General features: G+C 34.5%; 2 protein-coding genes across 2 annotated transcripts; one reads left to right on the top strand and one right to left on the bottom strand.

Annotated features, from left to right (window-relative positions):
• The first annotated feature begins 6,139 nt into the window (after window positions 1–6,139).
• LOC131622982 (albumin-2-like) lies at window positions 6,140–7,087 on the top strand. Its single transcript, XM_058893987.1, has one exon. It carries the CDS (start codon window positions 6,164–6,166, stop codon window positions 6,854–6,856), a length of 693 nt encoding a protein of 230 aa, XP_058749970.1. The 5' UTR covers window positions 6,140–6,163; the 3' UTR covers window positions 6,857–7,087.
• A 2,879-nt stretch (window positions 7,088–9,966) lies between these two features.
• On the bottom strand, window positions 9,967–12,111 carry LOC131623065 (uncharacterized). The gene is made up of 4 exons (XM_058894092.1): window positions 12,037–12,111; window positions 11,854–11,955; window positions 10,659–11,121; window positions 9,967–9,974 (listed from the first exon to the last, which is right to left on the bottom strand). The coding sequence occupies exons 1-4, from the start codon at window positions 12,109–12,111 to the stop codon at window positions 9,967–9,969; spliced, it is 648 nt and encodes a 215-aa protein (XP_058750075.1).
• Between the last annotated feature and the right edge of the window lie 4,033 nt (window positions 12,112–16,144).

Here is a 16,144-nt window from a genome sequence, read left to right as displayed (position 1 = left end):
AAAATAATATATTATTATTATTATTACTATTATTATTATTATTATTATTATTATTATTATTATTATTATTATTATTATTATTATTATTATTATTATAAACAAACTCGTGCAACACATGATTTTGCTACGGATCGTGGTTTCAAATGAATTTGTAAGTTTTAGGATGTCGTTGCATATATCCCATTCCTCCATGTGTTGTTTTCCGTAAAATATGATTCGAATCTCTATTTTATAAAAAATGTCGACAAACCTTTAACATAGGAACGTCACTCGGAGAGCGATAATGGAAAACATTGATTCGTATCTCTATTGGTAGTTTGTACTATATGGTGATAGTAGGTTGTTGTATTAATTCTTACATTTAATCACATGAAAACTGACTAAAAACCTTTAATTATGAACGTCGCTCAGAGACCTATTTTGGGTAATCCATTTGGTTTTTTATGGTCAGATACACAGCTATTACAAATGCCATCTTTAATGTAATGTAAGGGAAACCAACAAATTTGGCTTCATTATATCATTACACGCCTATACCCTGTTGTGAGACACTGCCAGCTCATTTAGGAACATGTTCTATTTCAAAACCTTAGAGTGATATTTTGACAACTCATTTATATTTTCTTTTACAAGATTCAATCCAATATTTTAATAATTTAAAATCTATGATTTGAAATGTGTTTTTCTTCTTATATAACAAAAATGCTAATAACTAGATCAATTTTTATTAAAAGAACTTCAAAGTGTCGGAGGAAACTCATTACAGCAGGTTAATCTCTTGAAATTAGTTCTCCATGATTAAACGTACAAAACTCTTGAAAATAAAATCATGAATAGTGTATTTCAAAGTAATGAACAATATTCGGTTGCACTAACTATAATGAAAATTAGGATTTCCCCATCTAATTTCAATCAGGTCGAAAAACATTAAAAATCGACCTAAAATTGGCTTAAAACTAATTATTTCAAAACTCTGAAACTTCAATGAATTATGTGAGACGCACTTCGAATCAGCTTTTGGCATCAACAAAAAAGTTGTAGCTCTTTCCCTAAACTTTCCAACGCATATCCGAATCCGCATAACAGCATCCCGTAGCTCTAGTTATGATCCACACAGTGGACAGGTACCAAAGAACCGCTAAAGCTGAAAACAATAAATATATATATATATATATATAAATATATATATATATATATATATATATATATATATATATATATATATATATATATATATATATATATATATATATATATATATATATATATATATATATATATATATATATATATATATATATATATAAAAATTAAAGGCAAACAAATACTTAATTCTAAAAACATAATAAAACAGTAAAATTAAACAAAACAAACTAGATAAATATCTAACTACAATCATAGAATAATGTGCAATAAAATGCATTAAACAATGATCAACTTAAATTTCATTCCAAACAAATTGAAAAAAAATTTACATTATCTCATTTAGTTTTTTTTTTTTTTAACAATTTATCTATAGCAAATATAAGGGTAATGCTAACTTGTATCCCGATGGCACAAGTTAAGAAATCTACTTTTAAAAATTATGTTTTAAAAAATAGATTAAAGAAATTAATTTTATACTTTCATTAAAATCAATGCACAAATTCCAAAAAAAAAATTTCAATTAAATCTTAACTTATATCCTTAGAACACAACTTAGCATTATCCAACATATAAAAGATATACGACATCATAAAGTTATAAAGTTGATAGTTACTTTTAAAATTTTATATAATTCGTTGGAGAGAAATTAATTTATCTAGGAAAAAGTTCACCTCTCACATTTTTTCTCTCTTTTTCCTTAATTTTATGTTTTCTCTTTACTTTTCTCAACTATTATACGTTCCCCTTACTATGTTTTTAAACATGCTAATATTTATTTATTTTTCAAATAAATTTATAGTTGTTTTTAATAATTTTATAGTAGCTTTCTGCTTATAAAAATCCATTTAAAAGTTAAGAGTCATTTTGGGAAATTTATAAAATCTTTCTGATAGAGTATGGATGATAATTAATTAGAAGTAGAATTTACATTATTGTTATTTAAGTTGTAATGCTTTTTTAGAATGTTCTTAGGACCTTCAAATATAATTGAGGAGGACTTTAATTAGTTATTGGGCCTTAAGTTACAATTCAATTCTACTACTATATATGTACTCATTGAGAGAGGGCAAAATCAATCAAATGAAATAAAGTTTATTTTATCTTTTATTTTAATTCTCTTTGGTTTTAGTGTTCTTCCCCTTTTAGTGTAGAAAACCCTAATTTCATAGCTTTGATAGGAAAATCTTCCTATCAATTGGTGTTATCATCCATGTACTCAAATCCTCCTATGGATTCTCTTTATGATCAACCTTCATATATTCTATGGAGTATTCCTCCTACCTATCCCACAAACCCCTCTTTTACATCTCCAACCGCTCCTTCCTTTCCATCTTTTCCATGGAAAATTTTTACACCTTATTACACTCATGTTGGATCATCATCACCAAGTTTGTATCTAAATCATGGGATTTCACCACATACACCTAATACTAACCCATATACATCCTATTCAACATCTCATTATTATACCACTACAACAAATGTCAAACCCACTCTGGTAATAGAAGAGATTTTGAGAAGCACTTACAAGTGTCTCATCCCTGTTTTAAGAAAACATCTCACAAAACCATATCACCTACATCTCATTACCAACAAAAACCTAAAATCTATGCTACATATGAACAAACATCTCCCACCTTCACTCTTCCTCAATCACCTCCTGGAAACACATATAACCCAAACCGAACCAGAACCATGGTTTTTGATGACGAGATCAAGAAGACCCAAGAAGAGCGCAAAATGATGCAGGAACAACTCGCCTATCTCACTGAACTCACCTTCGACACTGATCTATATGAAGCAAGCGATAAAGACTCATACCTCACTTCAATCCCCGCTACCGAATACGACGAGAATCTCACCATAGACAATGAGGCTGCTTGCAGAATGCCTTCATATACCGCCCCAAAATCTGTATTGAAAAACATGCCTTCCGCCAGTAATGATTCCGAGGAGAACGTGTTTAAAAAGCCGTAGAGGATTATTGATAGGGAAGATGATTACTGGAGGTGGAGGTTGAATCAGTTTCTTTCGTCGGATAGGCATGATGCTTTTGTGGCTGGAGAGAAGATGTTGGATCCGTCGGTGAGGACTTATGCTGATATTATATGAGAGAGGAAGCGTTGAAGAGAGATATTGAGGAGACGAATCGTCCTTTGACGGATGAGGAACTTGATGCCGATTAGAACTCCTGCAAGGAAGCTTCTTTTTACGCCTACACCTATGGGGACTCCGCTTTATCAAATTTCTGAAGAGAATCCTGGTCAGCAGTTTGACGTTCCTATAGAAGCTCGTGGTGTTTTGCCTTCCATGAAGCCTAAAGATTATCAGTATTTTGGGGCTTTGTTGAATAAAGAAAATGAGGAGGATTTTAAAAACAACCAAGCCACTTACCTCGCCGTTGTCGATGACGCCAATGACGTTTCTGGCGAAGCTTCCTCTACTGAATCCTCTCAAGACGATTTGTTTGGTGAAATTGACAAAGTAATCGCCCTCAAACGCAAAGAGTTCTTTAAACAAGGTCTTCTCAAAACTAATCCTGCGAAGAGGATATTTCTGAAGTCATTCACGAAGAGCTTCAACCATATGAAGTCGACAATGCCGAAGAAATCGAGCGACTCAAGAGACTTTCAGGGAATTCTGATGAAACTCCGAGAAATTTCACCGAAGATGGTGATTTAGGTTCTAATTCTAATTCTTTGTTTGATTTAGATTTTGATAGCTTAATGAAGAGTAAGAAAGCTAGAATAGTTGAACATGGGTTTCATATGACTTTGGCTGAGCTTTTAGATGAGAGTAAAATGGTTCTTGTTTTGATTTACGGGAATTTAGATGTTGCAATTAGTGGAATTCAACACGATTTGAGGCTCGTAACTTCTGGTAATTTGTTTGTGTGTTGTGCTGGAAGTAAAAATGATAGACACATGTTCTTGAGAGAGGCTGATAAAAGAGGAGTTATTGTTGTTAAGTTAACACCCATAACCATTACTTCTCTTTGGAAAACTATTAGCTATAAAAACCTTACTTCAATCGAAGTTGAAAGCATCTCAGATGGATATGATGAAGGAGGATTATGAGCAGCAGAAAGCTTAGAGATTTACAAAGAAACCTTTTAGAGAGTTGGATCAGAATCATTTCCTAAGCTTCTCCAGAAATTGTCCACCTCATAAACTCCACCAAGTTGTGTTACCTTTGATGTTTTTTTGCCTTGGACTCATGATGTTGGTCAGAGCTTTGGGTTACTCGCCTGTTCACAAGAAGAGGTTAATAAGGTTATGGATTCAGCAAAATCGGCACAAAAATCATGGGCGAAAACTCCACTTTGGAAAAGAGTTGAACTTCTTCACAAGGCTGCAGCAATTTTGAAAGAACACAAAGCTGCAATTGCAGAATGCCTAGTCAAAGAAATAGCAAATCCAACTAAAGATGCAGTCACTGAGGTTGTAAGATCTGGTGATTTGGTTTCTTACTGTTTTGAAGGAGTGAGGATTCTTGGAGAGGGAAATTTTTTGGTTTTTGATAGCTTTCTTGGAAATGAAATGACTAAATATTGTATCACTTCTAAGATTCCATTAGGAGTTATTTTAGCCATTCCACCTTTTAACTATCCTGTCAATCTTGCTGTGTCGAAAATTTCTCTACAAAGGGATGAAAGAATTTCAAAGAAGTCAGGTATGATTCCTCTACAAATGGAATTGGGAGGAAAAGATGCTTGCATTGTACTTGAAGATGTTGATCTTGATTTGGTTGCTGCAAACATCATAAAAGGAGGTTTTTCATGCAGTGGTTAGAGGTGTACTGCTGTGAAGGTTGTACTGATAATGGAATCAGTGGTTGATGCTTTAGTCGAGAAAGTGAAGGTTAAGGTAGCGAAACTAAGTGTTGGACCACCCGAGGATGACTATCATATCACGTCAGTTGTATCATAATCATCGGCTAATTTCATCGAAGGCTTGGTGAATGATGCGAAAGATAAAGGTGCAATATTATGTCCGAAATACAAGAGAGAAAGGAATCTCACTTGGCCTTTGTTACGTGATAATGTTAGGCCAGACATGAGAATTGTGGGGGAAGAGCAATTATGGTCTGAAGTTTTTCTCTTCATTGTGTGGGATCCTGGAAAGAGTAATGTAGCCACAACAATTTAGCATCTTAAGTGTTATTTTACAACCTCGAGGATAAGGATGCTTTTGAAGGGGTTAGCAATGATAGAGTATGAATTGTGATTAATTAGAAGTAGAATTTACATTATTGTTATTTAAGTTGTAATGCTTTTTTAGAATGTTCTTAGGACCTTCAAATATTATTGAGGTGGACTTTAATTAGTTATTGGGCTTTTAGTTACAATCCACTTCTACTACTATATATGTACTCATTGAGAGATGGCAAAATCAATCAAATCAAATGAAGTTTATTTTATCTTTTATTTTATTTCTCTTAACTTTTAGTGTTCTTCCTCTTTTAGTGTAGAAAACCCTAATTTCATAGCTTTGATTGGAATCTTTCTATTATGAAAAATGACTATCAACCTTTAATTATAAAAGTCACTTAAATAGCCACTTTGGGAAACACATATGTAATTTACGTAAGAAAAGATTGCTTAAAGCCTTTGGGGAACAAACAATTTTGTCTTCATTATATTATTGTTTGCACGAACTCTATTGCGTGGGTTGGGTTGTTGCATTAATGCCAATTCTTTGAATACCATGCCTTTTCTACAACAGATTAGTTTCTTCATACCAATCATGCTTTTACTACAACAGATTAGTTTATTCATGCCAATCATGCTTTTGTCCTATACTATATTTATCTTTATTATTATTATTATTATTATTATTATTATTATTATTATTATTATTATTATTATTATTATTATTATTATTATTATTATTATTATATTTTTCCCTCATTAAATTTAATGATTTTATTTGGTCACTGAATTCTATATAAAGCCCTCTTCACTTTCCTGTATTTGCTCACAACATAACCTTCCTACAATCTTTACTATATCTAAAAGATGACAAAACCAGGTTACATTAATGCTGCATTTCGTTCATCTGTAAACAGTGAAGCTTACTTATTCATCGATGATAAGTTTGTGTTGTTGAATTATGCTCCCGGAACCGGTGACGATAAACTTTTGAGCGGCCCTTCTCCTCTTCCTGCTGGGTTTAAATCCCTTGCTGGGACAGTGTTTGGAACCTATGGAGTTGATGGTGCCTTTAACACCGATAACAACGAAGCTTTCATCTTTTATGAGAACCTTACTGCTCTCATAGACTATGCTCCTCACACCGAAGATGACAAAATCATCTCTGGTCCTAGGAAAATCTCCGACACGTTTCCTTTTTTCGCAGGAACGGTGTTTGAAAACGGGATTGACGCTGCATTCAGATCAACTATTGGCAAAGAAGTTTACATTTTCAAGGGAGACCAGTATGCTAAAATAGACTATGGGAAGAACTATCTTGTTCAAAGTATCAAGAGCATTAGTGCAGGTTTCCCTTGTCTTGCTGGAACAATCTTTGAAAATGGAGTGGATGCTGCTTTCGCTTCTCACAGGACCAATGAAGCTTACCTTTTCAAAGGAGATTACTATGCACTTCTCAGCTTTAACCCGACTGGAGCAGATGACTATATTATCGGTGGTGTGAAGCTCATTCTTGAGAATTGGCGTTCTCTTCGTGGTATAATACCTCAGAAAAGTTAAATGTGGGGTGTGTGTGTGTGTGATATCATCATTCAAGTATGGTATTAAGAATAAAGACCGTTGTTGTCTGTTGCTGTGACTACTGTGTTTTATGTTTGATGTTATGTGTGTGGTCTTTTCCTTATGTTGTTTCTAGTTGTCAATGTTTGCTTATGTTGTTAATGTGAACTATGTAATGACATGCACTATGTGCGCATAATGGAAATAATATATAAGTGTGTATGTTCAGTACTTAATTGGATCAGTGTAGTTCATTACAAGTCTCTGAGTTGCTTGTTTTGTTTGTAACAACACCCTATCCTTGATCGTCATCACCTCTCGGTTGTTGAAATGTTGCTCTATTAAACCATTGCATGCTTGTAATGCGGTTTGGGGGTAAGTCGTTCTATTAATACTTTCACTACAAAAATAAAATTGTGTTTGGCTACAAGGATAGCCGTAGCTAAATAGGAAAAACACCATATCAAATTAAATTAGTGACCGTTAACAATTTTTTTTTTTTTTTAAAAGCAATTTTATAAGATATTGCACTAGGGGTGCAGCCCTTACAAAAACAAAACACTAAACAGTGTTATAACAAGAAAGGGGCACTTTGTACCAATCATAGAAGCTATTATGGTGCAAAGAATGGCCTAATGCCAACCATCTCCAGGAAAGAAAAATTACATTCGAAAACACCACATCATAGCAATAAGACTTGTTGTAAAAAATGATCGCGTTTCTCATGAGCCAAATACTCCAAATGGTTGCTATCTAAATAGTGTTTATTTTGACCTTGCTATTAACTATCTTCACCTTGTCTTGAACGTTGTCAAAGTCCAGGAACTCATCTAAAGTCGAAAAGGAGTCAATCCCTATCCAAGTCAAAATACTACTCCAAATTCTTCTAGAAACAAATGTGAGAAAGGAAACTAAAGTGGTGGTATTTAAAGCAAACTTGCGAGGTGAAAAACACTTCGCAACTTTTAGAGTAGTTGAGACTTGCTAGGTGACAACTTCGTAACAAATTAAATAGTAACTGTTGGAATATTATGTATATATTCCAATATAGGGAGATGAATTGAAAAAGTTCAAGTCTCACATTGTATGTTAGTTGCAAAAACTCCTTAGTCCACTACAAAAAAAGCGTATTAGCGGGGTGAGTTTGTCAGGTGTTAGTCACCTCGCAAATTAATGCACTTGTGGGGTGTATTTCACCTCACAAATAAATAAATGTTTTTCCATCTCGCAACAGACGGCGGGAAAGTTTGAAATTTTTTAAAAGAAAGTTGCTAGGTGAAAAACACCCCGCAACTATGTTTTAAGAAAAATGGGGGGAAATTATGTCTGACATTTACTAATGACACAATTTGAAATTTTTGAAAAGAAAGTGGCTAGGTGAAAAACACCCTGCAAAAGTTGCTAGGTAAAAAACACTCCGCAACTATGTTTTAAAAAAATTGGGGAAAAATTATGTCTGGCATTTACGGATGGCATAGTGTGGCAGGTGGATGTTTGACTGACACAAACATTGCGAGGTGAAAATCACCTAGCAAGTCTCAACTACTTTAAAAGTGGCGAAGTGTTTTTCACCTCGCAAGTTTGCTTTAAATACCACCACTTTAGTTTCCTTTCTCACATTCCAGATTCAACAAATTTCACTCTTTCTCTCTTCCATTCTCTCTTTCTCCAAGCCATGGTTCCACACTTTAAAACCCTCAAAATCTCTCAAAGCTTTCATTTTTAACACAAATCAACACTTTCAAGACTCAAATGACTTCTTGGTTTCAAAGTTCCTTTTAGTTTTTTCCATCAAATCCATTATTTAAGGTACACATATGAATTAAATTGTTTATTATTTTATATTGGGTTGTATGAATTGGTTCAAATTATGCATTTTTTTATTGAAGTTTGTATCATGTAAGTAGTGATGGTTAGATTTGCGTATAATATATTAGAATTTTTTTGATGAAATTTGTATAATTTTGTGTATAAATATATCTATGTAGTTGAAAAGTAGAAGGCAGAGAAGGAGTAAAGAACAAAAATATGAAATAGTCAAAGGAAAAAAAGAGTAAAGAAATGGAAAATTGGAGCCAAAACGTATGTCCTTTGGGTTATGTGTCGATTTGAGTTGGTATTGAAATCTATTGTGATGATGGTTAAGCAAGAAGCAGTAAATGAGGCACAAAAGATGTAACATTTGCTTTATGGATGTGCAAATGAAAATATCAAGTTTGTTGGATAGGAAAAGTTGACAATTGGTTGCAATTGTTAATTGTTTCGTAAAAGCAAGATAGAAAAGAAAAACAATAGAGTTCCAAATTAAAATAAATGTTATATTTGGATCCTACGTCAAATTGATTAAAAAAACATTTTTAGGATAATATCTATAATATAAGAAAATTAGATGTTCTGGAAAACTCATCTTTACCCTTTTTTATAATTTTGCCACCTCAACAAAATGAGGGTAATTTTGGTCCAAAATTTACTTTTTATAACTAATGATGTCACACTGTTCAACTTCAACTACATGGTTATTAAATTATGCTTTTGCCTGTTAGATTTGGATTAAAGGATGATGTCACATGATTCAATTGAAATTTTTTTTTTCTTTTTCATTTTCTACTTTTCCTTCTCTCTCTTCTATCAAGCTTCTTTCTTTTCTTTTTCTCTTTTATCTCTCCCTTCTCCCGATGCTTCATCTTCTTCTTTTCTTTTTCTCCTTTCTCTCTCCCTTGTGCCGATGCATCATCTTCCTCTTCTTCCTCTTTTTCTTTGTTCTTTGTTCATCTTCTTCATTTTCTGGTTAGGGCTTCTTTGATTTGTGACATCAACTTACAAACCGGAATAATACTTGCAAAGATCTTCCAAAAACAAATCCAGATCCGCTATCAAGAGTCGTAATAATGTAAGTTGTTTTGAAGATATAAGTTTCATTTGTTTTATGCAGAGGTTAATTTTGAAGTTGTTTGAACCCAAACTGATCTGTTTATGTTTTGAATTTTTAGGTTTTATTTTAAACCATTCATGTGATATCCTTCTGATTGTTTAATCTTCCAATAGCAAGACGCGGTATGGGATCAAAAGGACCGACACTACAAAAAACAGCCTCAGTAGTGACGTGAATATCACGCCACTAACCAAAAAATCACATCACAAACCAATATTTGCAAAGTGAAAATTCACGTCGCAGGAGGCAAGGTGGCAACTTTTAGTGACGTGATTTTCACTTCACTATTTAGTGAAGTGAAAATCACGTCGCAAAATTTGGGTCAGAGATTAATGCATTTTCAGTCAGAGCAGGCGTAGCAGCGTTTGGGTCAGAAAAGCAACTTTAGTTGCGACGTGATTTACATGTCACTACTTAGTGACATGGCAATCACGTCACTAAATTTGCCTAGGAGTCAACTGAAATGCGCATTTAATGTCTAATGTTGCGACGTGACTTTCATGTCATTACTTAGTGACATGGAAATCACGTCACTAATATTTTTTTTTTTTGAAAAAACCAAATATATATATATATATATATATATATATATATATATATATATATATATATATATATAATTAATAAACTAAATATATTAAAATTTATAAATTAATTCAATAAACTAAATATAAATCTAATATTAAAATTAAGAAAGTAAAATTATAAATCTAATATTACTAAATAATGTAATTATAATTTAATTAATAGTTTACACAAATTCAAAATTAAAAGTTATAACAACAAAATAAAAACTAAACTAAATCAACAATCAATCCGGGTCGGGAAACTCATCCTCATTTAGATTTTCCTGATCAGTCGGCGCAGAACTCCCCATATTTTGGTTTCCACCAAAGGATTGCATAAATTGTCGCATTTGTGCCTCCATATCCGATTGTCTTTTCGCCATGACCTCCATTTCCCGCTGATGCTCACTCCGCATTGCCCTCATTTGGGCCTCCATTTGGGCTTTCAGTGCCACTTCACGTTCCGCCGCCTCACGCCTCACCTCATTTATCGCCAATTGTCTTACAGTGTCTCTCTGTTCATCTGTTAAAGTTACAAGACGTGAACCTCCTTCCCCGTCGAGAACTCTTTGATATAGAGTTCTATCATCAGATCTCAAGGTGCCTGCCAAATTTCCACCACCAAAAAAACACCCGTTAGGCCCCTTGCCGCCAATGACTTTACTCCAAAGATAAAAATCTACATCTGGATGAAGCGGCTCTCCCGGTCTTGGAGTATACTGAGGATTAGCAGTCAGAAATTGTACAAGCAATGCCTGATAATCATCCTACACATACAAAAAAAAGTTAAATATAATTTAGTTGCCACATGAATTTCACGCCACAAATTTAGTTGCCACATGATTTTCACGCCACAACATGTCACATGCCACATGAAAATTATAACACATACATTCTACCTGTCAGAATTAATTAATAAATCAGAATAATAATACCGATTTAATTCATACATTATAACACATACATTCTACCTGTCGGAATTAATTAATAAATCAGAATAATAATCCCGATTTAACTCATACATTATAACACATACATTCTAACTTTGATCACCAATTTGATTCATATATATCAACACTTTATCGGCACTTCACAATCACCACCAAATACATCACAATTCATCGCTTAAAGAAATACCGATAGCTTAACCAAATATAATACGGATAGCTTAACCAAATATAATACCCAACTTTAACCAAATAATACCGATAGCTTAACCAAATATAATACGGATAGCTTAACCAAATATAATACTCAACTTTAACCAAATAATACCGATAGCTTAACCAAATATAATACGGATAGCTTAACCAAATTTAATACTCAACTTAACCAAATAATACCGATAGCTTAACCAAATATAATACCGATAACTTAACCAAATATAATACCCAACTTAACCAAATAATACCGATAACTTAACCAAATATAATACCGATAGCTTAACCAAATAATACAGATAGCTTAAAAAAATAATACTGATAGCTTAAATAACTTACCATAGCTTTTTGTGTACGACTGTCAACAAAAGCTCCTGTTTTCTTTTTCCGAGTCCTCGCAACCAGCTCGGTCATAAGTGGAGGTCTATTTAATTCCTTAGTCTAAATAACAAAATAAACTATAATTAATAATATCACTTATTAATTGAAATTATAACTTTGAGAAGTGGTAATAATTATTACCATGCGACGAACATGCTCAGCAGTGCTTATACTTCCAACAGCATTAAGGCAACCACCCTTTTCAGAATGTCTCATCTTCTTTGCATTTTCAGATTTGGCCGCAAACTCATCACTCTCCCAATATTTAAGAAGTTCCCGAAAGATTTCTTCTCCTATCCAACTAGGACGGATGCCATGAAGTTCCCAACGCTTTCTAACACGTCGTAGCATGTCAGAAAGTCGTCTTGCAGTTCTGCCATAATAATTTTTTTTAATCTGTCTCTCTTTCATTGGTTCCCACACACATTTTTCCTGCATTAAAAGTAGATAAAATAAAAGTTAGATAATTGTAGTGAAAAAGTTATTTATATAACAATAACTTAAACAATAAATTAAGTATACCTGAAATTTCGCAAACCAATGATCTCTATCATCGCCCTTAACATCTTTAAAAGTCTTTATAAGCTTTTTATAATTCTGCTGAATTATATAACTTATAACTTTGGCAGCAGTCCGACTCGGCGTGAATCTAAACAACATTAATTGAATTAACCTTAATTATAAAGTTATAAAAAATGGAAATGTATACTTAAATAAAAATTGATAAATAAGAAACTTACGAGCTTCCTTCGGGCCTAATAAAAAATCTCCTGTCAATGATATGAATCTGACTCGGATCATCATCCCCTCGAAGATCACTCCCATCCAACTGATCATCCGCAGCCTCATCCTCCACAGTCTCATCCTCCGCCTGATCATCATCCTGTGGGGGCACATGTGGGGGATGTGGGGTGGGACCAGTCTGTGTGGGAGGTGGAAAATTAGATCCTCCAGTCTGCTGGAAAGATGAGGGACCAGTCTGTGTGGGAGGTGGAAAACTAGATCCTCCGGTCTGCCGGAAGGATGGGGGCACATGTGTCTGCTGGAAGGATGGGGGCACATGTGTCTGCTGGAAGGATGGGGGCATCTGTGTCTCCTGGAAGGATGGGGGCATCTGTGTCTGCTGGAAGGATGGGGGCATCTGTGTCTGCTGGAAGGATGGGTAACCAGGTGGTGGTGGGGTAATAAAAGACGGACTGTCATATGGATACTGAGAGGAGAGTAGTGGCAGAAAACCCTGAGTACTGGCCATGGACATACGATTAACCTGACTCTGCGGGGGAGGACACGTGGCCAACTGAGGTGACTGACATACTACTAATCGTGGGCGTTGGTGCTTCTTCTTACCACTATCATCAGCTACACCCTTACCTTTATCAAGTCGGGGTGGCATTTTACCTATTTATAGAGATTACACAATTAATATAAATATATTCAGCAAATGGTTCACTAAGTAAAATTATAAAAATATAATCTCAACAACTGGTTGTCATTAACACATTCAATACATAGTTCATTAAGTGAAATTATAAAAATACATTTTCAACAACACATATTCATTATTCTAAATCTTCGTGCTCATCATCCACATCATTCTCATCATTTGATGTGATATTGTCCTCAGATGCAATATCTTCATGCTCTTCATCCAATATAGACGAATCAACTAGATGCCCCTCAACCATTGTATCAGACAAACTTGTAGTTTGTTCATCTGCAACCACATCATTAATTTGTTCCACTTCATCAACTTGGAAAGCAAGATCTTCTTCCACTAGATCGTCAGATTCAATATGACCCATTGGTTTTGTTTTTATGACAACACACCACCCTCGTTTACGTGGCACAAATGAAGGATAAGGAACATAGTAAACTTGCCTAACAATATGTGACATTATGAAAGGGTCATACTCTTTGTACCTCCGGTCCATTTGAATCTCAACAATACCATATGTCCTATCTATTTTTGTGCCTCTAGTTGGATCATACCATTCACAATAAAACAAGACAACTTTATTTTCCGAGTCCAAGTAAGTGTACACCAACTCATAGATATGTTTGACAAAACCATAGAAGTCATCTTCACCACCATCTGTAACTCCTTTCACAAAAACACCACTGTTTATGGTCTTTTTCCCTTCAGTCCATGTATGAGTGTGAAATTTATATCCATTCACGAAGTATGTGTGCCATTCATTTGCACTTTGAATAGGGCCTTGAGACAAGTTTCTCAAATGGAGTATTTCGGGAGTCGGTGCAACAATGCTATACATTCTCTCCTTAAACCATGCTGGGAATTGAGCATGGATGACACCGGATGTTGATTGTACACCGGTAGTATGAAAATAGGTGTTGTTGAATTCCCTAAAAAGAACACATTATAAGTTTCAGAGTAATGAGTTTTATGATTGTAAAGAAAATTAAAAGTTAGGGGTATGTATACTTACTCAAGAAATGGTTTAACTTCAACGCAGTTGATCAAGACATGAACATGGGCAGATTGCATTTCTTGTTGGGTCAACCAATGCACACCCTTTTTTCCAGATGGACGGCCTGGAAGCCCGAAGACGATAAAGTGAATTGACTCCTTTCACTAACATTGACAGGATTTGGAATGATTCTTGGAGTTAACATCAAATGCTTGAAATAGTGACTGCAAAAATGTGATGTTTCTCGATGCAAGTAATGTGCACATATCGATCCTTCAACTCTAGCCTTATTTTTCACTGATCGTTTTGAATCACCCATGAACCTTTCAAACGGATACATCCACCTATATTGAACAGGTCCTCCAAGATAAGCTTCATAGGCGAGATGCACAGGTAAATGTTCCATGGAGTCAAAAAAACCAGGCGGAAATACTTGTTCCAACTTGCATAGAATGACTGGAATATTTCGATCCAACTTAATGACGTCATCTACTTTTAAAGCTGAAGCACAAATATCTCTGAAAAATTGACTAATTTCAGTCAGTGGATTAAGAACATGTTTAGGTAGAGAACCAAATGCAATTGGTAGCAATTGTTCCATAAAAACATGGCAATCATGACTTTTCATACCATGCAACTTCCCAGTGTTAGCGTCAGCACACCTTGCTAAATTTGAAGAATAGTCGTCGGGCATTCTCAATTCTTTTAACCATCGACAAACCGCTTTACCTTCTTGGGAGGTCAGACTGAAACAAGCCTTCGGTTTCAATAATTTCCCATTTGGTTGAGGCTTCAACTCCAACTCTTTTCGATTGCACCATTTTTCCATGTCATGTCTAGCCTTCTCATTATCTTTCGTCTTGTCTTTAACATCCATCACAGTGTTAAATACATTATCAAAAAAATTCTTCTCAATATGCATAACATCTAGATTATGGCGCAACAAATTATCTTTCCAATATGGAAGATCCCAAAATATACTTCTCTTTGTCCAATTGTGATCGACCCCATATCCTACAATTCTACATGCCTTTCCAGTATCTGTAATTTTTGGTAGCCCACAAACTTTGTCCCATACAGCACCTGGTGACAATCGGGGCGGAGGCATATCTCTTACTGTCATACCCCAATTTTTGACCTAAGATACCACCTCATATCATTTGCATATGCATCATTTGCATCTCTAACAAATTGCATAGTTTGTGTTTGCTACTTGTGACTCAGCAGGATTTAATCAGGAAATCACTCATCAGTACAAGTAACAATCAATTAGGGTTTTGTTCTCCCTTCATCTCAAAAGAATTATCTTCATCAACAATCAACATTTGGTCCTCAGATTCATTTCAATAAGCTCAAAGGCTCTGAACCAACCAGATTAGGGTTTTGACTGAAGACAGCACACTCCTGACTTTTGCTCAGAATTTGACCTAATGGCTTGGGACATGATATCAAGACCTCAAGTGCATCATTTTGACCTAATCCATTGGCTCATAATATCTCCTACACAAGGATTGATCAGACAAATCCTCAGATCAGGGTTTTGAACTATCAGGGACTAAAATCAGGGATCACATTTGGGAAACCCTAAAAATCCCCAGGAAGTCAATCAAAGGTTTCAATCATATTCAAATAATCCCTATGACAACATCCAATGGAAATTACATCTCAATTCAAGATCCACAGTCATCAATTTCATCAGATCGACAATTAGGGTTTTTTGACCTGATTCACTGAATAACTGACTTTTTAATCAGGACATGGTGTCACAACTCAAACCATGGCTCAATATCCTCTAATGCTTCAATATGATTCATTCATAC

The sequence above is a fragment of the Vicia villosa genome, unplaced genomic scaffold (assembly GCF_029867415.1).
Source record: "Vicia villosa cultivar HV-30 ecotype Madison, WI unplaced genomic scaffold, Vvil1.0 ctg.000048F_1_1, whole genome shotgun sequence".
Classification (NCBI taxonomy): domain Eukaryota; kingdom Viridiplantae; phylum Streptophyta; class Magnoliopsida; order Fabales; family Fabaceae; genus Vicia; species Vicia villosa.
Note: the sequence above shows the minus strand (reverse complement) of the source record. Positions and strands in the feature narration are given on the sequence as shown.

Coding starts and splice junctions, on each gene's coding strand:
- LOC131622982 (XM_058893987.1), top strand. CDS start 6,164: ATGACAAAACCAGGTTACATTAATGCTGCATTTCGTTCATCTGTAAAC.
- LOC131623065 (XM_058894092.1), bottom strand. CDS start 12,111: ATGAGACATTCTGAAAAGGGTGGTTGCCTTAATGCTGTTGGAAGTATA. Junction 11,956..12,036: donor CTGAGCATGTTCGTCGCATG/GTAATAATTATT, acceptor TTTGTTATTTAG/ACTAAGGAATTAAATAGACC. Junction 11,122..11,853: donor GTCGTACACAAAAAGCTATG/GTAAGTTATTTA, acceptor TTGTATGTGTAG/GATGATTATCAGGCATTGCT.